General features: G+C 33.7%; 1 protein-coding gene across 2 annotated transcripts in view; it reads right to left on the bottom strand.

Annotated features, from left to right (window-relative positions):
- The window catches only part of LOC125070889 (neurexin-1), a 184,478-nt gene that overhangs the window by 47,225 nt on the left and 113,147 nt on the right, over positions 1-24,106 (bottom strand). For both annotated transcript variants that reach the window (XM_047680893.1, XM_047680894.1), the window contains exon 5: positions 21,300-21,441. In XM_047680893.1, the coding sequence (XP_047536849.1) occupies positions 21,300-21,441 (142 nt within the window). The remainder of the gene's footprint in view (positions 1-21,299; positions 21,442-24,106) is intronic.

Raw genomic sequence — 24,106 nt, 5'->3', positions numbered from 1 at the left:
GTTTAATGTCCAAGGAAGGACACCTGATAACCAACCCGTAAAACGTGAGCAAACCCGGAGGCGATAACTAGTCCGTTCATTTAAACTAATATCAAATATAGAAATATAATATAGCCGAATTAAGAACCTCCTTCCTTTTTTTAAGTAGTTTCAAAGTATCTTGCTATCCTAGTTCAAATAAAATGAGTTCATTTTATTATACAATAAATATAAAAACAAACGCATAAAATGGAAGTACGGATGAGAAATTTCTACCGCAAGTATTTCCTTGAATAGAGCGGTAATGGAAATTGTTTGAAATTGTTAGCGATGTTGAAAAATCGCGCATCTCTTAAGAAATATCGTAGCGTGCCGTAGTAGTGTGTGTGAGTGCCGTGGAATACATCAATTGTAGTAATTGAACGTCTAACGTATTGGCTTTGAATATTTAAACATATTTTCATCTTGTTTATTTCTTGAAAATAAAATTGTTTCTCTTCGTACATATGATAAATAAGCGCATAGGTAAGCAAATTGAAAGATTTATAGTAAGATACATATCGTAATTTTTTTTTTAATCAGATTTAAAGTGAAAACTTTAAGCCTTATTTCCCAAAAGTAAAATATTGGCGCTTCAGCCTTTCTTCCTTTCCAATGATTATATATTTATTACCTACTCTCCTTTTAAGAAGAATGCTTGTAAAATCCCTCCACGCTAATCGAATGCGAAATACACGTGAGTCAGAATTTCACCTGACACGTGCAGCTATCCTAACGCCTTATTGACTTGATTTGAACCTGCAACCTTCACTTCAGATCCATCCGTATTATCTACTGGATCATCTCAGTTCCGTTTTTTGGAAAAAAGTAAAATCGTCGCATCGTACTCGATTAATTTAACGCAAGTTACTTTTTAGTTTAGGTACAATGGGTCGCCTCGCGGTAATTGGTCCCCACTGCCCATAGATATTAAAGTAAGGAAGTTTGACTATTCTTTTCTATCTCTAATGCACCACCGACCATAGAAACTGAGATGTTATGTCTCTTGCGCCTGTAGTTAGCTCACTCATCCTTCAAACCGGAACACAACAATACTGAGTATTGATTTTTGGCATTAGAATACGAGATGAGTGGGTAGTACATACCCAGAGAGGTTTGCACAAAGACCTACCACTAAGTAAAGCGTTCAAGCGTTCAATTTCAGCGAAATGACACTTATGTTGTTTAAGATATTTATAAAAATTAAAATGATTTTTGTAACAATAATAAATAAATAAATAAATATTGGACAACATCACATACATTACTCTGATCCCAATGTAAGTAGCTAAAGCACTTGTGTTATGGAAATCAGAAGTAACGACGGTACCACAGACACCCAGACCCAAGACAACATAGAAAACTAATGAACTTTTTCTACATCGACTCGGCCGGGAATCGAACCCGGGACCTCAGAGTGGCGTACCCATGAAAACCGGTGTACACACTACTCGACCACGGAGGTCGTCAAATATATATTTATGAACTGTTTCAATACATAAAATCATTTCGGCTAGTAATTTAGCTTTTCATATTATATAACATCATAAACATACTGGAAGAAAATAATATTTCCACGCGAATGAAGCCACGATCTAAACCTAGCATATGTGGTCAAGTTTCACAAAGGCCTACCGACAAGTATATCATGTAACTTTAAAAAAAAAACGTTCCTGACGTAGGTTCAATTGTGAATTTTCATTTCGGCACATAGAATTACACCACAAAGAATCGCTCCTAAGGATAGACTCAAATATAACTTTCTTCCCGCGTAGCTGAATATTCAACGGTGGTGTGGAGAGAGGGGTATTGTCAACAGTTTGTGTGTTTAGTGCCTTTATTGTGTTTCAGTGTTGGCAGCAATTGCATGTTTTATAAGAAGAATGTGCACTATGCTTTATGAATAAAACACTCGACTCTTGTAAAGTTCCAGAACATAAATTAGCATACCGTATCTGGTTTATAATTATAGAATAATTTTCGAATTAAAAAAGAGGTTATATTTATTAAGATAAAAAGTATATTTAAAAGACGATAACGGTTCTAACCCAGGCAAGCACAACTGAATTATCATATGCGTAAGTTTGTAATTCCTCGGCGGTGAAGGAAAAAAATTAAAAAAACCTGCATATGAAACCATCCATCAACACAAATATAAGCTGCGTGGTGGAATACGCTTCAAGCTTTCAAGCCTTAAGAGAAAAGGAGGCATTTGTTTAAATATGAAAATTAAAATATATTTTATTCGCGTAGGATTTTACGAACACTTTTGAATCGTCGTTTAACAAACTATTTAAAGTAAGGATACCACCGGTTCGGAATGTAGATTCTACCGAGAAGAAACGGCAAGAAACTCAGTAGTTACTCTTTTTCAATATTTAAGAATACAGTCATCTTAGTTAAATACAATTATATATGTATGTCTGTGTCTCCTGCCTTGAAGTCAACAAGCATTAACTCCACGCTTTTTTATCATCTATATAATCTTGTATCAAATAATATGCCTTCTTTACCAATTTTTTACAAATGACTTGAATCTATGAAACGGCAAAGTTAAAAATTTCTGTTAAATATAGGCTGTTACCCATTTTAAATTAGATTTTATACGTATTTGTGCCCTGAATGTTGAAAATTTAATTAAAATCGTCGAACGATTATGCAAAATTAAAAATATCGATAATTTTCCAAAATAACATTTAAACTACCAATAATTCAAGCGAATATCTATCAAGTGAATCCATTCGTTCATTCGATTCCGATATTTCTGTCAGTTTTCGAAACTGAAACGAAGTCCTCTTGCAAAGGTTTTTCGTGTACAATTTTACAAAATCAATTTCGACAATCGCGTTAACATGTCATTCGCGAGAAATGTAATTGTGTGAGTATTTCGTTCGCTGTTTTTTTTTTGTGAGCCCATACGAATTAATGGGTGCGTTTTTACTGACTGAAGTCATTACTGATGTAAATTATCAACGTAAATAAGTCTTCAATGTACAAACATTGTTTATTAAATAATAGTTTTTATAACTAGTACTACTGGAGTGTAAAGTTATTTAAATTTGTAGAAAGGATTTTTTGGTCACGAGCTCGACTATAGCTATAAAAAAATAATGAAAATCAGTGAACACGCGTAGGAGAAAAAGGTACAGCAGTGTTCTTGTAAGAATGAACTGATACGCCATTTTGGTACGTGTATCCTGTAATTGTATAATTATTATAGTTAATGTCACATACCATATTGTGACATTTCACACTCGTGTACTTTTCTTGTTACAGAATAGCTCCACTAAACTGTTTCTACTTTAACCTTTATCTATTTATATGTACATAGGTATGCTAATGAGGATGATATTTTCTATATCATAATCAGAAGCATTAATAGTGTATAATATTACAGGTATAATTCAGAATAATGTGATTATTTCATATAAAGATTATACAGCATTTTTTTTATTTATTACTGTTCGAAATAATATTCTAGAATTTAAACCAATTGCTAGTAAATATCAACATTGTCCATTGACAATGGCTCTATAAGGAATATTAACCATACTTTACATCATCAACGCGCCTAGTATGGGCACTCAGGCGTTACAAAGAGATTAAAATGTATTTATCCCGTTTGCTCTAGTCGCCTGCATATATGTTTGTAGATCCCAAGGTTCTGGGTTAAAATTCTTCTAAAAATCCCTCAATAATGGTATTTTGTTTGGCAGTATTTATACTCCGTTACCTCAGAAGTCACGTCAAATGTCATGCTGGAATTCCATCCCAACGAATTATGTTTAAGAGGCTAAGCACAACAAGGCCAGAATCCAAGCAATTTTATAGAGATCTCCCCTTTCCATCAAAAAAAATTGTAATAGACCTTCTGAGATACATGGGCTTTTTCACACATGTTAAGACGGGCCCGCAGTAATAATAATTTACTGTATATGTTAAAAAATCTTATTAATTTCAGTAAATGTTAAACATAAAAGAATGTACATTGTTTAACCTAACAATACAATAATTTATTGTAGAAAAATCAACAAAAACATCTGCCGTATTTGTATTTGACTAAGCAAAAATCCGTGACTGCGGAAAAATAACTGACCTCGGTAAATTTCCGCCATAAGCTTTAGCTTGGCTAGCTTAATTAAAAATCCGCCTATATATAAAAAATGCAATATTGCGTCATACGTATAACTTCGTATTCTACACCGATAACACCGAAGATGCGTTGGGGGCACTGACCCCTTGGGCTATTGTCGTACCCAGTTCTTATACAAGTGATAAGCTTAAATAGAGGAATAAATAGGAATATTAGTTCTTCCTTGAGCCGAGATGGCCCAGTGGTTAGAACGCGTGCATCTTAACCGATGATTTCGGGTTAAAACCCAGGCAGGCACCACTGAATTTCATGTGCTTAATTTTTCTTTATAATTCATCTCGTCCTCGGCGGTGAAGGAAAACTTCGTGAGGAAACCTGCATGTGTCTAATTTCAACGAAATTCTGCCATGTGTATTCCACCAACCCGCATTGGAGCAGCGTAGTGGAATATGCTCAAAACCTTCTCCTCAAAGGGAGGGGAGGCCTTAACCCAGCAGTGGGAAATTTACAGGCTGCTAATATAATGTAAAAAATGTTCTTGTTTAATTAATTTTGGGATATTTCTTTAACATTAAACAGCAACTAACATTTTTAAAAAAAATCGTAATTTTACCAATACCTGACATGGTAGATAGGATGTAACAAGACTGTTTGTGTAATCCTGTATCGACTTATAGAAAATATCGTGCACGAAAAATATAAGTTTTCGTATTAGCTTACAAATTGGATTCACAATTCGGAATAGAAGATGGTTTACAAAATGAATATTCCAAGAAAGGAACAAAGATCGTACCTCGATGACTTCTCGTTATTATTCGTATTCGTATGTACTGAAATATTTGTGTCAATATTATATTGGAATAGTTATTAGCAATATATTTACTTTTAATATATATTTGATCATTATTGAGATGCTTATGAGGAATATTACCAAGGACTAGCCGGGTATTCGATAGGAAGACCCTCCGTTTTGGTAATCTGTATGGCCTTAGACCCATTAACATTAAATATAATTAAAAAATTACGAACAGCCTTTCATTTTTTCAACCTTAATTTCAACCCCAATCTTAATATAATTATATTAAGTTTTTTTTTTTCAGTAACATAAGTGACATAACCAAGTAACATATTTTTAAGTTATATATGAAGAACTTTTATTGAAATTTTTATCCCCTCTTTTGCTCTTTTAGGAAATTAATTTCTAACAGCCTTTTACTTATAAAGAGAAGACCGAACACCGATATCCATATTTCGCAATTTCAAAAATGACGAACATCCTTACAGATGAATCAATGACCAAAAAGATTTATCAACCGTTAATGATTTGAAGAGAACTCATTGACAGAAGAATAAAAACCGATTTTTATATTTCTAACATCAAATAGGACAAATTTAATTTAGGAAATGAATATCATCATAAAGGTCGTAGGTTCTTATCAAAGTAAATACTACAAATATTTTGTGTTTTTGTTTTCATAATTGTTTAATACCATTACATTCAATTCGACTCTATATATAATTAATTTAAATAATAATAATAAAAAAAAATGTGAATATTTTTTTTTCATGCTCTCAATTTAAATAAAAAAAGCTCTTGTATACGCGAATACGATTTTATCGTATAAATAATATTAAATTAATATTTGATTATTTATATTGAGTTTAACCTTAGAGGCGTTTTATGAAAAATATTTTTGAAATTTGTTTTAATAATAATAATAATATCTCTATTGAAAATGGGAACGGGAATGGAGACAATAGGCTGAAGATGTTCTTAAGTAATCTGTATGTACCTACGTAACGATATTTACGTGTAATTATTATGCCTCGTTTGAAATGAACTCGTGATACATTTATTATTACATTATATGCATACAAGCAAATATCTAGAAGATATACATACATTATGACCAAATTTTTTATTTTTGATATGCTTCATATTAGCCTCATTTGAAACTAACAAAGGTAGTACGTTAACAAAACTAGGAAGACAATATTAACCTACTTTAAAGTAGTATTAATTTAAAACTTTACAAATGTATGCTATTTACAAATGTACGATATTTGGTACTATTTTTATGAGCAATGGCTAATGTTGTATCACGACTGTCACGTAGGATACGATACGAAAAAGATTGACCGGTGCGGTTGAGAACATAAAATCAATAACATATCAATGGAAATTCATTTGTTCAATCTTAACAAAGAAATATCCAATATACGAAATATAAAAATTATTTTTATAAAAAAGTTCCAATAAAATAAAAAAAATATCTGAGGAAAAAACATTATATCTTGCTAATATTAATTGATAATGTAAGCATTGACAACTACTGAGGATTTCTAGTCTGAAAAACCCAATCGCATTTTTATTTGCTTGTATATAGGCTTGTATTCAGGACCTCAGGATATTTTCCCATTTTTGTACCCACTAAGCCAACGAGGCAGCCACGCAACAATAATAAGTGGAAAGCAATCAGCCAAGTAACACCCCATAAATAACTTTTATAGTTAACATCTAAGTCGCAACGTCTGTTTGTCGTGTTGTTCAACGTGTGCCGCGTGTGAACATTTCTTAGAAATCGTTAATCCGCTTCGTGTTAACAATGGTAAAATGTCAATGTCAGGCTGTCAAGGTGAATTTAACGTTTCAAATAACAAACATGCGATAAAATACGTCGATATTCCTGTTATTCTGTTCGAACACTTGCGAGAAAGAAGTAACGACTGTAATTGGAAAGTACTGACCTATTTGTTCCGTAAGAGACATATTATTTGTAAGATTTATCGAGAATTAACGAAGGAAAATTTTCAGTTAAAACGATGGACGATAGACGTAGAAGAAAATGTCATACGTTTTTTACTGTAAGTTCGTGTAATATTAATTATCTGTGCTGCAAAGCTGGGTAAAGGGCTCTTCCCGCTCTTGACACGTGCATCTATTTCCTGATAAATTAATTCTAATCATACATTAAAAGCCTGTAAATATCTGCTGGGCTAAGGCCTCCTCTCCCTTTGAGAAGAAGGTCTTGGAGCATATTCCACCACGCTGCTCCAATGCGGGTTTTTGGAATACACATAGCAGAATTTCGTTGAAATTAGACACATGCAGTTTTCCTCACGATGTTTTCCTTCACCGTCGAGCACGAGATGAATTATAAACACAAATTAAGCACATGAAAATTCAGTGGTGCTTGCCTGGGTTAGAACTCGAAATCATCGGTTAATTCTAATCATAACTAATGTTATAAATGTAAAAGTGAGTATGTTACTCTTTCACAGCTAAAAGTAACTAGTAAAACGATCATCATGATATTTTTAAAAAAACGTTTAGGAAAGGATATAGGACACTTATTACCAGACACTCAGCCCCCACACTCAGTTAGAACTCGCAATATTAATTTTTATAGTATAGCAACTACTTCATCACAAAGAAATTACAAACATAACTATTTACTCTTCCAATTAATCTAAAAGCTAGAAATGAGGTTGACAATAGCCAGGATCGGACCTGCGGTTTTACATCGCAAAGTCCTTAAAACATTACGCTATTGACGCTTCAATTAAGATTCACGTTTTTTAACAACCGTGCCATCTAAGCTACATACGTATATATACATATATAAATGAAATATAATTCCCACTTATAGAGAATTGAGAATAATTTCTAATGCTTGTGTTATTTTGCGAAATTGTTACGTAACGTAATATGCTCTGATGAAAACTCGAGCTTACTGGGACGCTTGTTTTCAATTTAGCTGAAATAGAATATAATCTGCAGCATACCATACTCTTAGAGACAATCATCGCAGTACGTGAGGACGGAAAATATAAACTACTTACTTGTTTGCTATTCCTATCCAATACGAGTCTTGTGTAATCACTTGCCCGCTATATATGTATATACTTTAAAATTAAATGAGTAATGACAGTTAGATAGAGACGATATGCCCAATCGATAGAATATGTGCATCATAAGAAGACGGGTGCGGACCCAGGTAGGAATCAATGAGTTTTCGTTGTGTATATTCATATCGTGCTCAGTGGTGAAGGAGTGCATTGTGGGGACGTTTACCGCATATGTCGAATGTAATTCTGCTAAATGAGTATCTACAAACCCAAATTAATTGGTGTTAGAGTTTATTCCATCGGAGTCGATGTCATCCATTCATTACGTATTCTACCGTTAAACAACATGACTTAGTACTGTTGTGTTTCGAATTGTCAGAAAGACATTCAAACCTAATTAATCTATTTCTCCTATTTTTTGTTTTTTTTTTTATGGCATTGGTTGGCGGACGAGCATATGGGCCACCTGATGGTAAGTAGTCACCACCGCCCATAGACAAAGGCGCTGCAAGAAATATTAACCATTCCTTACATCACCTATGCGCCACCAACCTTGGGAACTCAGATGTTATGTCCCTTGTGCCTGTGATTACACTGGCTCACTTACCCTTCTAACCGGAACACAACAATACATATTTGGCAGTAGAATATCTGATGAGTGGGTGGTACCTACCCAGACGGGCTTGCACAAAGCCCTACCACCAAGTAAAGGTTTTTATTGACTTATTAAATGAAAAGTAGAAAAAACAAATCGACACATTTAATTATTTTTTTTCAAATCATTCATGATTTTATCATCTACTACTTTTAGCACGTGGACGTTCGTAGGTATAAGGTATAAAAAGTAGCTTCTTTTCCATTTTAGTGGTCGGTCGTCAGATATTATAAACTCTACGCGATGCCCGGGGTTCAAGCTTGTTTCACACCCAACTTCATTAAACTCGGCTCTGTGGTATGAACGTGTAACAAACAGAGTTGTTTTCGCATTCATAATATTAGTATAGAATTTGATCGATCGGCGAACATGGGTAAAATCAAATGTCCAACATTATTTGAATTTGGAACAAATAAATGCACTTCCAACTGTCATTTGTTCTGTTTTTTTTTATTATACGAGTACGCGATCTAGTAAATAGGCAGTGATCACCAACGCCTATTGCACTAGAATAAATATTAAACAACCCTGACATTGCTAACGCGCCACCAACATTAGGAACTAAGATGCTATGTCCCTTATACCTTGACACTATGACTTTACACTTGCTCACTCACCCTTAAAACGACAACACAACATTAGTATTGCTGTTGGCGTTAGAATGTATTATGATAAGTAAACACACAAAGCTATACCACCAACCTACCTACGAATACATACAACTATGTTACAGTAATAAACAAGACGAAATTAAACCGGCCGAGAGTACAAGCAACCAATTAAATATGACCCCAGAGTTGAAACGTAATTGAGAATAACAATTGTTTACAAATATAGCCCGACTATGTATAGTTAAGTTCATCATTAAATTGTTTTCGTCGAATCAATTAAGGTGTTTTAAAATCTCTCTTACTTGGTTAAACAAAACGTTCGCCTCTAATGAACATCGTCGAACAAAAATATTAAACTATCAATTTATTAGACTAGACTATTTATAACTCAGCGATTTATACTTTTCGTAATGTATTTCCCATCGACATTCCACATTCAAGAATTCTCATAACACCCTACTCGAGCATTCTCGGGAATACAAGACAAAGACCGTCAAAGCGATCGCCGTGGATTCAATAATTCTTCGTAATACATAACGTGGGAATCGTACGAGTTGCAGCATCCAGACCACCGATGAATCACTACCAACCATCGGTACCGAGTACGAGGGAGACTTCACTTCACTTCAAGAAGTAAGTATAAGCCTATAACGCCAAGTTTCCGACTCCGCAAAGTTAAGAAATCATTCTTGGGGCAAGGTAATCGTTTCTATAATAAAATTCCGCAATCATATTTAACTTTACCGTTTCATAGATTCAAGTCATTTGTAAAAAATACATTGGTAAAGAAGAAATATTATTCGATACAAGATTATATAGATGATAAAAAAGCGTGGAGTTAATGCTTGTTGACTTCCAGACAGGTAATATAACATACATATATAAATGTATTTAACTAACATGACTGTAGTGTTAGATGTTTAAAAAGAGTAACTACTGAGTTTCTTGCCGGTTCCTCTCGGTAGAATCTACATTCCGAACCGGTAGCTTTACTTTAAATAGTTTGTTAAATGACCTACTTGAATAAAGTATATTTTGATTTTGGCTCACGCTTCGAGCAGTAAACATTAGGCTTATTAGTTGATAGAATAAATGTAATTTCTTTACTTCTTGTTCTTAATAAATAGTTTAAGAAAGAATACATTTTATTTGCGCCTCGCTCATAAAAACTTATTAAATTATTATAATAACATTAAAAATAATAATTAGAAGATTGAAATTGTAGCATTAGTTATCGTAATCTCGATTTATTTACGTTTTTGTATACATACGTAATAGATAAACCAGAAGCTTCGCGCGTCGTCACAAACGTTGAACGATAGTTAATTCTCCGTTCTCGTATATGCGTGATGATATAATTTACAATATTTCTTATTATTTTTTTTAGCATTAGCAGCCTGTAAATTTTCCCACTGCTTCGCTAAAGGCCTCCTCTCCCTTTGAGGAGAAGGTTTGGAGCATATTCCACCTCGCTGCTCCAATGCGGGTTGGCGGAATACACATGTGGCAGAATTTCGTTGAAATTAGACACATGCAGGTCTCCTCACGATGTTTTCCTTCACCGCCGAGCACGAGATGAATTATAAACACAAATTAAGCACATGAAAATTCAGTGGTGCTTTTTCGGGTTCAAACCCAAATCATCGGTTAAGATGCACGCGTTCTAACCACTGGGCCATCTCGGATCATTAATTTATTTCTTAATAAATACACTAAATCATACTAGTATATTGGTACGTTTCAAAATACAATAATATTCAGTGGTCGTTCTTTGAGTGGGTACCGTACCCAGTCATCGTATATTTTACCGCCGAACAGTAATACTTTGTATTGTTATATTTCGATTCGAAAGGTGATTAAGCCAACGTAACTAAAAGGGATATAACATCACAGTTTTCAAGGTTGGTGATGCATAGACACGAAGAATAATTATGTCTTACAGTACTAATATCTATGGGCAGTTATCATTTACCTTCAGGTTACCGATTTGGTACTTAAAAGTAGTCGAACTGATAAATGACTAGCAAATTACTAGCAATGGTCTAGTAAATAGATTTATTTTCAGTCGCTTAAGACTTTTAGACGTTGTTGCCGCTCTGTTAAATTTTTCTCATAATTTAGTAGCGTTAAATATAAGCACAAAGTGTGATACTTTAGTGTGATAAGTGACGTTGAGGAAACAAGGAGTGACAAGGTACTCGGAATACGTGACAGCTTTAATCTTTGCATTGATATACACACTTTTTTATAATAATAAATAATAATTGACATAACGGAATTCAGTCTAAAACACTTGTTAGAAATTTATATTTCACCGTCTCGTTTTAAATACATTTGGAATTTATTGTACCCATGTCTATCGTCTGATTTTATAAACATAAATATTGCGTATAAACTCCATTCGCATGCAGAATTTCAATAAGCGGTATTTATATTTCTAAAATATACTATGTTTAAATATTGACGATTCAAAAACGCTTCATGTGAACTTGTTTACTTGCATGAAATAGATTTGGTTTGATTTGATTTATTAAAATTGTAACATTTGCTTATGCTGTTTCGTTTACGTTATTCGTTCTGACAAAAGGGCTCGTTAATTTCTTGCCTAGGGGGAAACGCTGCATTCGTGCCTCCATTCGACGCGGTCATGTTTGTACAGCTACTATATTTTATTTTCATTTATATATAATTAATATTCTCATGTAAATATATAAACGCCAACATTTAAAAAGTTAAATAAAATCAGTAATCATCAATTCGATCTGAATGTATATTTTTCGTCAAATCCTAGAAAACGACCTATCTGTGATACCCATGCTACGCATAGGCAAGGTCTGCCTCTGTCCTTTTCTCACCCTTGTTACCTCAAAGGTGAGAAAAGGACAGAGTCCCTAAGTAGAATTATGCTTTAGAGATATTATATGCACTCAGTACCAAAACTACGAACATAAACTTTAAGCATGCTGAACACTAACATTACAAAGAAATATGCATGTAAATGATGTCTGTATTTCTGTTATAATGGACATGGCCCATTGTAAATATATCATTTACCTTGGTAGGGCTGTGTGCAAGTCAATATTTTTGTATTCCGGTTTGAAGGCTGAGTGACGTATAACTACAGGCACAAAGGACAAAACTTGGCTTAGATAAATCTTTTTTACAATACCAATATCTATGGGCAGGGTGAGGCATTTGCCAGTGTACCAATGAGATAAAAAGCAGGATAAACCAACATTAACATCATCAGAAAGTTGTTTTATAAATTACATAGTATAAAACAAAGTCACTTACCGCTGTCTGCCCTATGTATGCTTAGATCTTTAAAATAACACAACGCATTTTGATGCGGTTTTTTTCAAAAGATTTATTCAAGAGGAAGGTTTATATGTATAATACATGCACAATATAGTAAAGAAACACTGATAATTTTAGAGGTTTCTAAAGTGATGTCGTAAATAAGCACATTTTTTTGCGCTTACATTGCAAACGCTGGCTGAACCCTACCAGATAGATCAGAATAATGTTCTACAGTATTGTACACCTTAAAAAGGTCTTCAAAAAGTTCGCGATTGTATGTGTTTATCTCTTAGGAATAACCCACAATAACTATTTTTTATCCTTTACTTTTTACGAAAAATAACGGCTTATTTTTGAATCGATTTTAAACAATACTGCATTAATCCTTTCCCAATTAGGTACCTCATATAGATCAACATAGCCCTTTACAGCATGTAATTTAAATAAATATTTTCGAAGATATTACAGATTTAAAACGCAGGGACATAGTGGTTTGTATTGTTTGTTTGTTTCGCTAAGGTTTTATACATTGTGCTTTAAAAATCTAAAAACTTTCAATGGAATAAGTTTATGTTGCATAAGGTGAAATAACTCATCGACTAGGTTGTGAAGACTTCATAAAAAAGTATTTATTTACAACCTCTTAATATAGGTACGTATGTTTCAATGAAACTTTCTCATCTCCTAAATAACTTCAGGGTGCACATCTGTCGTTAAATATTTAACCACATCAAAACGGCTGTATACGGCTCGCTGGCTTTAAACTGTGGCGTGCGGGTTGACCGTTTTGAATCCATACATTTTAACTAACGACCCACTAACTGGTTGCTTCGAACTAAATTACACTAGCGTACATTCCTTCACTCTTTATGTCTCGAACCGTGTATGTATATTATGTCAATATTATGAGATTCATTAGTTTAAAATATCAGTTATTTTTATTTTATACCAATGATCCGCTTTTGTTTCATGTGTGCATTGCATTTATTTATTGCTGATTTTGTTTTCGATTTAAATATAGAACCTTTTTATTGTTATTATTTATTTTTGTATAGATTTTTAAGCGAGCTGTGGTAATACCACTGTAATCTGTAAAAATCTTCATTCGAAATTTAAAAATACAATAATCTTATTCAACATAGAAGTATGACACTATCAAAGTTTTACTATTATTATCTAACCTATTATTTATATATTATCTAACCTATTTACTGACCTTGAAACAATTTTTTTTTAAGATCCTATGTTATGGAAAATCAGAAATAACGACGGTACCACAAACACCCAGATCCAAGACAACATAGAAAACTAATGAACTTTTTCTACATCGACTCGGCCGGGAATCGAACCCGGGAACTCGGAGTGGCGTGCCCATGAAAACCGGTGTACACACTACTCGACCACGGAGGAGGTATTACACCACGTTTGAAGGAATGTTGTACATGTTTCGTTTATGGGTTTAAATCAACATGATTCAAAGTATAATTCTATGCAGATGACCGTGGTCTGAAAACGTTTCGAATGCTATTTCGCACATTTCGTCCAGATTGCAATTAAATGATAGCTGAGAAGTGGGTTGGAAATGGCTCCGTAGTATGCAATTTGAAATTCGGCCAAATACTAAGCTTGTGTAAAAACTGTACCGATACACCAGATATACTTGTAAACTTCTATTTGCAATTCTTTCGAGAAGATTTTCAATGAAACCTTGCATATTTTATATAAACTCTTGTAATAAGAAACAGAGAAGTACTTTATTATAATCGCAAGTATTTTATTTTATTTTTCAAAAAAAAAATCACATGTGCATCTCCGGACGCCCGATAAAAGTGACAACTTAAACCAATCTAAGTTGAACTGTTTAATACTGAAATTGTTTAACTTGAGCAAATCTTAGGAATACTTAATATATATATATATATGATTATGTAAGGAAAAGTTATTTATTAATAACATATTTTATTGATTATAAAATATATTTTGTGTAAGTACATAATTAATATCATTATTGCCCACCTTCCGCTGCCGTATGAGTAAGAGAAAGGCAGGCAGACTGGGATTGTAACGCGTTACGTAACGAAACGGTTTACTTCCCATAAGAAGTCATTTCTTCCTTCAAAAGTCGGCCGGCGATATAAAATGAATTTATATATTAAATAATAGTTTTCATTCGCGCGTTTTTAGAAGGTGGTGGCGACGTTAAGTACCCTATATCATTCAAGTGTTCAAGTATGAATTATTTTCATGATGACCGGAGTATTTAAGACTTTATAGCGTTATAAACAATTACTAAACAAATTTATTTCTGCAAATATAATATTAGTTAGCATTGTAAAACACAATGACAAGTCTGTTGGTAATTGTCGCTATCGCCCATAGATATAGACTGTAAGAAAAATGTCAATAAGATGTTTCGTCTTGTTTTTGTAAGTACAGATGGTCAATTAGAAGAAGTGTTTTCGTATCTGTAATATTCAAAGTATTCTCAAAGTCCATATAAATAAAGTTTATATAATAATAAACTAAAAACAAAACACTGTACATCATTTTAGTCGCTCAGAATATTATATTATAAGCTGAGCACTTCAGCATTCCAACGCTAGCTTTATTTGCATTCAAAAATATATTAATAAATTAAATTCCAACATTGAATTTGCATCTGACGTACAAAAAATGTGTATATTTCAATTCTTTTATTACTCATTTTATTAAATGTAGTAATAAAAGAAATTGTATATTTACAGTTTTTCATAAAAAAAGCAGCGTTCTTTTGTTTAAATTATTTGCAGAATGTAAAGGATGACAAAAACGCTTCGGTTTTTATCGTTCTATGTCGTGTGTGACGTCATTTACTGTATAAATTATAATTAACTATTTTTATTTAAATGGATGCATTTTATGTAATCGATAATGATTTCAATTTCGATCGAAATTCAAAAATTCGGTGAATGAAACTTCGCTATCCAAATAATTCAAGGATTTGTATGAATAATGTAGAAAATTAACGGACTTAAAATAATTGACGTGTTTATGACTTTTGTACTGTGGCAAGGTTTTAAGTGTCAAGATGAGAATTAATTGTCTCCGCAGCAAGAATTCCAACGTATCGAAATACAAATGTCAAATTTATTATATTACATTTGAATTTCTTGACAATTATTGAAATTAACTTGTTTTTGATATATTATAGATACGAGAGACGGGCAAATGTCGCACCAGATTGTAAATGGTCACCGCCGCATATAAATATTGATGCTGTAAAAATATTAACCATTCCTTACATCGACAAACCGCTACCTACATCGGGGACTATGATGTTATGTTCCATGTGCTACTAATTACACTGGCTAACTCACGCTTCAAACGTGGACACAAGAATACTAAGTATTTTGTATGTACTAATGTGTTGGTACGCTACAAAGCCGTACCAAGTAAAAAACTTTTGAATATCGAACACATCAGGAAACCTTTTTAATTCTGTGGCTAGTGTTAAAAGGGCCAATATCAACTTTATATACCTTACTTTTGTTACATTATTATAATAGACACAATGAACTGCTAGCTAGCTAAACTACTGGTTATTTTATACGACATACACCTTTTTGCCCAAATGAATTATTTATTTTTTAAATCATTAGGAAAATGGCAATTTGTGGTCTGAATTTTAACGCACTTTGGCCCTTATAGCACCAGGCTATTTAATTAATACTGAATATTACCTCAATTAACATGATAGCTATGAACGTTCTTCCGCGATAAATTCCTTCGATGGATATTTACGCTAAACCGAAAATGAAATTCGATCTGTTACCTGCCAACTGCCGTTTGTCAACTAAGCTGACAATTACCGTACGTCACGATTATACGAGATGCCGTTATATTAATTAGTTTAATTGATAATTGTCAAATATACATATTCGAAAGCTTATGTTCGGAGGTAGGACTATGTACCGACTGGGTACCCACATCAAGTATTATATCAGCAAAGATTACATTAACAGCCTTAAAATTTCCCACTAAGGCTAAGGCCTCCTCTCCCTTTGAGGAGAAGGTTTGGAACACATTCCACGACGCTGCTCCAATGTAGGTTGGTAGACACACATGTGGCAAAAATTCGTTGAAATTAGACACATGCAGGTTTCCTCAGGATGTTTTCCTTCGCTGCCAATCACGAGATGAATTATAAACAAAATTATAAAAAATTCAGTGGTGCTTGCCTGGGTTTGAACCCACAATCATCGGTTAAGATGCACGAGTTCTAACCACTGGACCCGTCTCGGTTATTTTAAGGATGAGCGAAGGAATGTAACTCCAGGCGCAAGAGATATAACATCTTAGTTTCCAGAGTTAGTGAAGCATTGATGACGTAAAGGATATACTTACCTGTTAACCTCTTCCAAAAAATATTATATTGATCGTTAAAAAGGAAATTGGGATAATTGAACAAGACATATTTAAAGTGTAGGGATACGTTAATACATCGCCGTTGCAAATAGAAGATTTGCGTGTTTAGTTAGCATTATACATGGTGTTACCATTAGCTGGAAAGTCTCGCTTAAAAGCAGTGCCTGAATTAATGGCCGCCTTCCATTTCACAGTTTTTCCAACGAACCTTTGTGAAATTTGAAACCATTATGTGTTAAAAATGTTACATATTTTAAAATTATGTGTGTTGAGGAATTTCATAGCTCGTGCTCGGTTAAAAACATCGTATATTTTCGTAACTGTCAAATTTTCTATGAAAAAAAGCAAAAATTAACTCTACTAACTTACATAATATTGTTATATAGGGTGAGTTGGGGCAAGATCGACAATGGGGTAAGATACGGATCAAAGTTCCAGTCGATTCGTTCATATTTTTATCTATTTTGTTCTCCAGATAATAAAAACCGATAAAGATGTCTTCTATTGTCTAGAGAACATCCTATAAAAGGTCATCGATTTTGCTGGAAATTCGATTGATATGACATTTATGTTCAGTTGGTACTTATGTATTTAATTAGACATTACAAAAAATAACATTTTCTCATTTATTGATATCGATGACCTCCGTGGTCGAGTAGTGTGTACACCGGTTTTCATGGGTTCCGAGATCCCGGGTTCGATTCGTGGCCGAGTCGATGTAGAAAAAGTTTATTACTTTTCTATGTTGTCTTGGGTCTGGGTGTTTGTGGTACCGTCATTACTTCTGATTTTTCATAACACAAGTGCCTTAGCTACTTACATTGGAATCAGAGTGATGTATGTGATGTTGTCCAATATATATTATTATTATTATTATTTATATATATTAAAATGTTTTGTTTTATTATGATTATAGGTGAGCCAGTGTAGTTGTAAGCATAAGGGACACAACATCTTAGCTCCCAAGGTTGGTGGCGCATTGGCGATGTAAGAAATATTTCCTACTGCGCCAATGTCTATGAGCGTGGATGACCACTAAGCGACTAGTCCACTTTCCCGTCCAACGATAAGTTGTTGGACGAGCAGACCACCCGGTGGTATAAATATCACAAAAAAAAATTACAATATAAATTATACGTTCATGGAAATGTTATCTTAAATAAACATAATAAAAACAAGTTTAGTTGAATTGGAACAAGAGTATTTCAAGAGATTAATTTGTGTTTGCAATTTATCTGCTCTCCGGATAAGTAAAGTATATTGAGAGAATGTATTTTCCGAAAAGAATTCAATAAAATTTTGATCTCTCAATTCGCTATAGTGCACACGGATTATGAATAAAAGCCAGATTATATTTCAGACCGTTACTGACAACGTAAAATCAAAGGATCAATTAGTAATAATAAGCTTTTTTATATGAGCTTAACCAAGAACATGTACAGGTTGGTGTATCTATACTGCCGCGGTGTATTGGATATATGGTCGCAGATTCTGAGGTCCTGGTTTTAAACCCCAGGTCAGGCCGATAAAAAATATTGGGATTTTCTGTCGAAAATTTGTGTCTGAAAGTTGGCAACGAGTATATTCCCGAGCCTTGAAAAATACGTAAAGCCTATTAATCTTGCGTCTAAACTTTTTCTAATCGTGTCATATTTGCCATCCTATCGTATAATAAGAGTGTGAGAAAGCACCTTCATTTGCGCATACATTTGTGCACACATATCCTGAGTTTTTTCCTAGTCTCCCTCGAATCACCGTCATTGCCGAAATCAGTTAGAACAAAGATCTCATCATCTTAACCGATAGATGCAGTTTCAAATACAGGCAAACACCACTTTATTTTCATCTACTTTGTTTTTACATATAATTCACCTCATGTTCGGCGTTGAAAGAACATATCATGAGGAATATGAAATGATAGTCAGCCGCATTAAAAAAAATCATGGTTGAATAAGCACAAAAAATTCCCTCAAAAATAAAGACGTTAGTACCTACAATAGAGATATTTATAAGTTCGAGTTTTGAGCCGAGATGGTCCAGTGGTTAGAACGCGTGCATCTTAACCGATGAGTTCGGGTTCAAACCCAGGCAGGCACCACTGAAATTTCATGTGCTTAATTTGTGTTTATAATTCATCTCGTGCTCGGCGGTGAAGGAAAACATCGTGAGGAAAAGTGCATGTGGCTAATTTCAACGAAATTCAGCCACATGTGTATTCCGCCAACCCGCATTGGAGCAGCGTGGTGGAATATGCTCCAAACCTTCTCCTCAAAGGGAGAGGAGGCCTTTATCCCAGCAGAGGGACATTTACGGGCTGCTAATGACTAATAAAAAAAAATAAGTTCTTAATTTACTTACTTTAATATTACTTATAATTAATTTAAAGGCAAATTCCGAATCAATAAATAAGTCATTTAAATCTATGATTTCAAATTTGTTCGTGTTTTTTATTGCATAAGAATACCATATTTCGTATCGTAACAAAATGAATCTTAAAACTTTTTTCATGATATAAGTTGATAAGTTGGCGGACGGGCCAATGGGTCACCTGATGGTAAGCGGTCACCATTGCCCATACACATTAGTGTTTTACGAAAATTTAATCATAACGTACATGACCAATGCGCCACCAATCTTCAGAGCTATGATGTTATGTCCCTTGTGCCTGTAATACACTGTACACTGACTCACTCACCCTTCAAAACAGAACACAATAATACTATATATGACAAATAAGTGGTATCTACCCAGGCACCTTACACAAAATTCTACCACTAAGTAACCAACATAAATTGCGCCGCCTACATACACTACAGATACATACAGACACACTCAAATAAAAAATTAAAATTAAAGATAAGATACACCAAAGGCACGTTCCTACAACATGTCTGCGGAGCAACACATTAAAAAAAAAAAAAGAATTGTGAGCGTCAATATCAACATGAAAGTATTATCATTGTTATATTATTCACCAGAACATATAATTTAAAGGCCATAAGCAGTCGTAATTATATAGTGGTATAATTCGTAGTAGTCGTAAAACTGTACAAGTATGTACTCTGTGGTATTCGGTACGGCTTTCTGCATACCCGTCTGAGTCATCAGATATTCTTTCACCAAATAGTAATAATGTCTACGGGTTGTGGTCATCACTTGTCATCAGGTGGCGCATTTTCCCGTTCGTATTCTCCTTACATAAAAAAATCTCGTTGTCGTTGCCTCGTTGCCTATTACATAAAAAAGGCACGTGTACGAAATTGAAATTATATTAGTGAGTCTCGCGCGAGTCGCGTTTACACAAAAATTTTTTTTTAGGAATTTCGAAACCTATGACAGGTTCGGTTTTGGTTCGTCACGGTAACATATACGGTAGCGTAAGCGATCCCGTGGCGCCCGCCGAAAGACGGAGAGGGTACCGCTGGTTTTTTAGTGGGTAAACCCGGCGTACCTGGGCGCACTCCGCATCCAGGGCTCCGGGGAGTCCCACACACCCCCCCACTTACCATCACGTGGGGGAAGCGCGTAAAGCGTTTTTCCAGCGAGAAAAAAAAAAAAAAGGTTCGGTTTTGGTTTCATTTCATTGTAAACTGCAAATCACTCATCTACATTTGACGCGAAAATTATGAAACCTTTTTTAAATTTTTTTTTAATGTCCAATAGTATACACATTAATTGTTGCAGTTGGAATTGGAGTTTGTCGATAACTATTTACTTTAATTTTGTATACGTTTTTCATTTTTTTTTTTTCATATACAGCCGTAGTTCCGCCCTCTAACCGGCCAGTACGCTTTTTCCTCTCTCCAAAATTATTTGTTAAATCGTAATAATTTATTAAACTACAATCAAGAATTCTCTTTATTTTTCTGCCCATCTAAGGTTGGAGCTCTTCAACATTAGACCGTAACCGATTTTTACGTGCAGCTATCGTCCCTAATCGCTGGGACAAAATTCGGCTTACGCTATTAATATACAAGATTTATATTATTGTAACCGATTTATATAGGTATATAGCAAGCATATTTACAATATGCTAATATATATGTACATGTTTGCTTAAATAAACGCGCAAAAAAAATTCTTCGTATATATACAAAGGCAAAGTAACACGAGTGTATCTCACTCATAGGAGCATCTATTTATGTATGAATAATACATAAATAGAAAAAAATACATACATTTTTTTATTCTGTTTAAAAAAACAGTGTTTTAGTAAAAATAGTAAATTTGTCACCTAGGTTTAAACGGATTAAAAGTATTTTTAGACTGAAGGATGTTTTAAATGTTCGATATTCAAGTTCATCATCACGTAGTAACATAAATTATTCTAGATGTTTCTATATGAGGTATTACCAATTTTTAAACTGACCTCTTTCACAGAAGGCACCTTCGTAATCGCCGTCCCTGCACTCGCAAATCGGGCCGTCATCTGTGCTGATACATACGCCGCCATGTTGGCAAGGATCGCGTCGCTCGCACGCGTCCCCGCTCGCGTTAGTGATGCGTGAACTCTGAAAACAAATGGGTTTTATGAACATTCTGTGTAAATATGTTTGGTCTTTTTAAAGCTAATGAAAGGGTTGATATTTTTTTAGTATTTTTTATTTAAATCTAACTTTGCATAAGTCGAATAACATTCTGCCACCACATGTACTAAAGCAGGGAGGTGGAATAAGGTGTTCAAAGTGTTGATGAGTGCCCAAAAATTGACAAAATGATTCAACGAAATCTTCTTCAATACTGTAATTCAATTTCGTCGTAAGATAACAAGGCAGTATATGATATAAGAGGTTCTTGACTTTTAGTAGATACTAATTAACAAATAAGACCTTCTATCTTAAGTGTGCTCTCGTTCGTGAAGGTTATAATAATGTTACGTTATATCCAGATGCTTCGGGGAAGAAAATTATTTTTGTTTCAACGAAATCCATTGAGTATGTGTGTCTATGTGCGCATGGGAATATTTTTATAAGTGATTATCAATATTAGTATTTGCATATTTAATAATAATTAATATTATACAGTAATAATACTAATAACAAAAATAAAAATTACAATGTATATAACTTCTCCTTAATAGGAGATAAATAATTTCCTTATCATCAGGATATTCACAGGTTATTACTACATACATATATACATAATTCATTAATTTTTTTTTACGGAATTTAATTACCATAACATAATATCAATCATTTTATATGGTGAAAAATTATTAAATTTAAAGAATTTATTTTACGCTTCTCGTGAGGAAACCTGTCCAATTTCAACGAAATTCTGCCACATGTGTATTCCAACCCGCATTGGAGCAGCGTGGTGGAATATGCTCCAAACATTCTCCTCAAAAGGAGAGGAGGCCTTAGCCCAGTAGTGGGACATTTACAGGTTGTTAATGTTAAATTTGTCGGATCTGCATAGTATATACTTTTAGAGACATTTATTTTCTCAAAAGCTTTACAATTGAATCACTTAGAGAAAATTACACAACAATTTGTAGAAAAATTAAATCGAATAGGCGTACATAATATGACGAATATTACAATAACCTAATAATATCAGTACAGTGCAAAAAAGTATGGATATTTTTTGATGTTTTAATTATCTATTTTACATACAATTACAATTATATAAATAAATAATAATTGCATCTTTAGTAATTTAATAAAAACCGTAAATGAGAAGAGATTTAAAGTTAAAACGTAGAACTCTAAAAACCTTCACGCAATGATTTATTAAGAATTGAAACTCCGGAGGCAGATACAGAAGTTTTAGATAGATATAATGCGCTTTACCGACTTAAAATTCGCAATCGTGATCCTATTTCCCTCGGCCAATCCGAGAATCAGCATTTTTTCCTTATCGCCAGAGATGAACTATCGATTTTTGGAAACGATATTGGATTTTATACGAACTAATAGCATTTTCCATTATTTTAAAGTTGGAATGTCATTTCTTCATATATTTTGCGACGTCATTCCATTTTTAAACTTTAATTCTAAGCCATGTAATTTGCCGAAATTTTACAGTTAACGTTTATTCAAGCGTTGCAAATGGGATAATTAAATATAAAGACAGAGCGTGTAAAATCTCTACAGGTGTTCTCCGACTCTTGGCTCTCGGCCAGCGGATTTGCCGAATAGTTAATAGTCTCACCTTCGTTTTCTTTTGCCAAAACTTTTTTCGAATTCATTTCTAGTTGAAAACGCGGAGTGCACTAAGATGAGCAAACAGCCGGTGTTGAAATGCTTTTAGAATAACGCTGATTGTTTTACTTTGTTTACGGATAGAACGAACGAAGCTGAAGCGAACGTAATGCGGAACCAGTGCGACCATGCGAAAAGTATAAATTACGGAGTATCACCTGTATATTCGCACATCTAGCTTCACAGATTCATCTTAAAACAATTTTATTCTCTTCATTTAGTACCTACAGTTGCGCAACCATGTCCGATCAACGGACGAAGACGGCAAAAAACCATGGAGCTAGTGCTTGTTGACTTTCAGGCAGAATATATTATATATCCTGATAAAATAAAAAGCTATCTAAAATAACTTTGTATTTTAAATTTTGGAAAAGACTAACTACTGACTGATTCTTCTCAGTAGAATCTACCTTCCGAATGACGATTAAAAGTGCCTACTTGAATAAAGTATATTAACATATGTCGTACCAGTTGAAAATAATTTTCACTTTTCAAATGGTCACATCATATGAAAAGTAAAAATTACCTTCAAAGGACTTATATAATATGAAGCAGTGGAATCGAAACTTTCTAGAATACGTCAATAAATATTCCAAAAATTTTAAACCAGTATGCATTTATGCTAAGTCTTTATACATAAAGAACAAAATCTTCAATTCCGATGATAGAATAAAGGCCACATGGCCAGATGTTATTGGTGTGTAAGTGTATGTGTGTGTAAGTCTTTGTTTAAACCTAAAAAGGAAATTATACCAATCAAATTGAACACAGGTAGTAGATACACGGATTCTGAATTACAAGTTTCAAATTTATTTTAAATATTTTTTAATAACATACACAATAAAATAACATTTCATTTAAAATCATCTACATTAGATGTATCTTATCAGTGTCATATAAATTGTTTTGCCACTGGGACATCCATCTCTTTAGACGGACCGAACAAAGAGACGGTCCGTCTTGGTGAGTACGG

This window comes from Vanessa atalanta, chromosome 18 (genome assembly GCF_905147765.1).
Source record: "Vanessa atalanta chromosome 18, ilVanAtal1.2, whole genome shotgun sequence".
Taxonomy (NCBI): domain Eukaryota; kingdom Metazoa; phylum Arthropoda; class Insecta; order Lepidoptera; family Nymphalidae; genus Vanessa; species Vanessa atalanta.
Note: the sequence above shows the minus strand (reverse complement) of the source record. Positions and strands in the feature narration are given on the sequence as shown.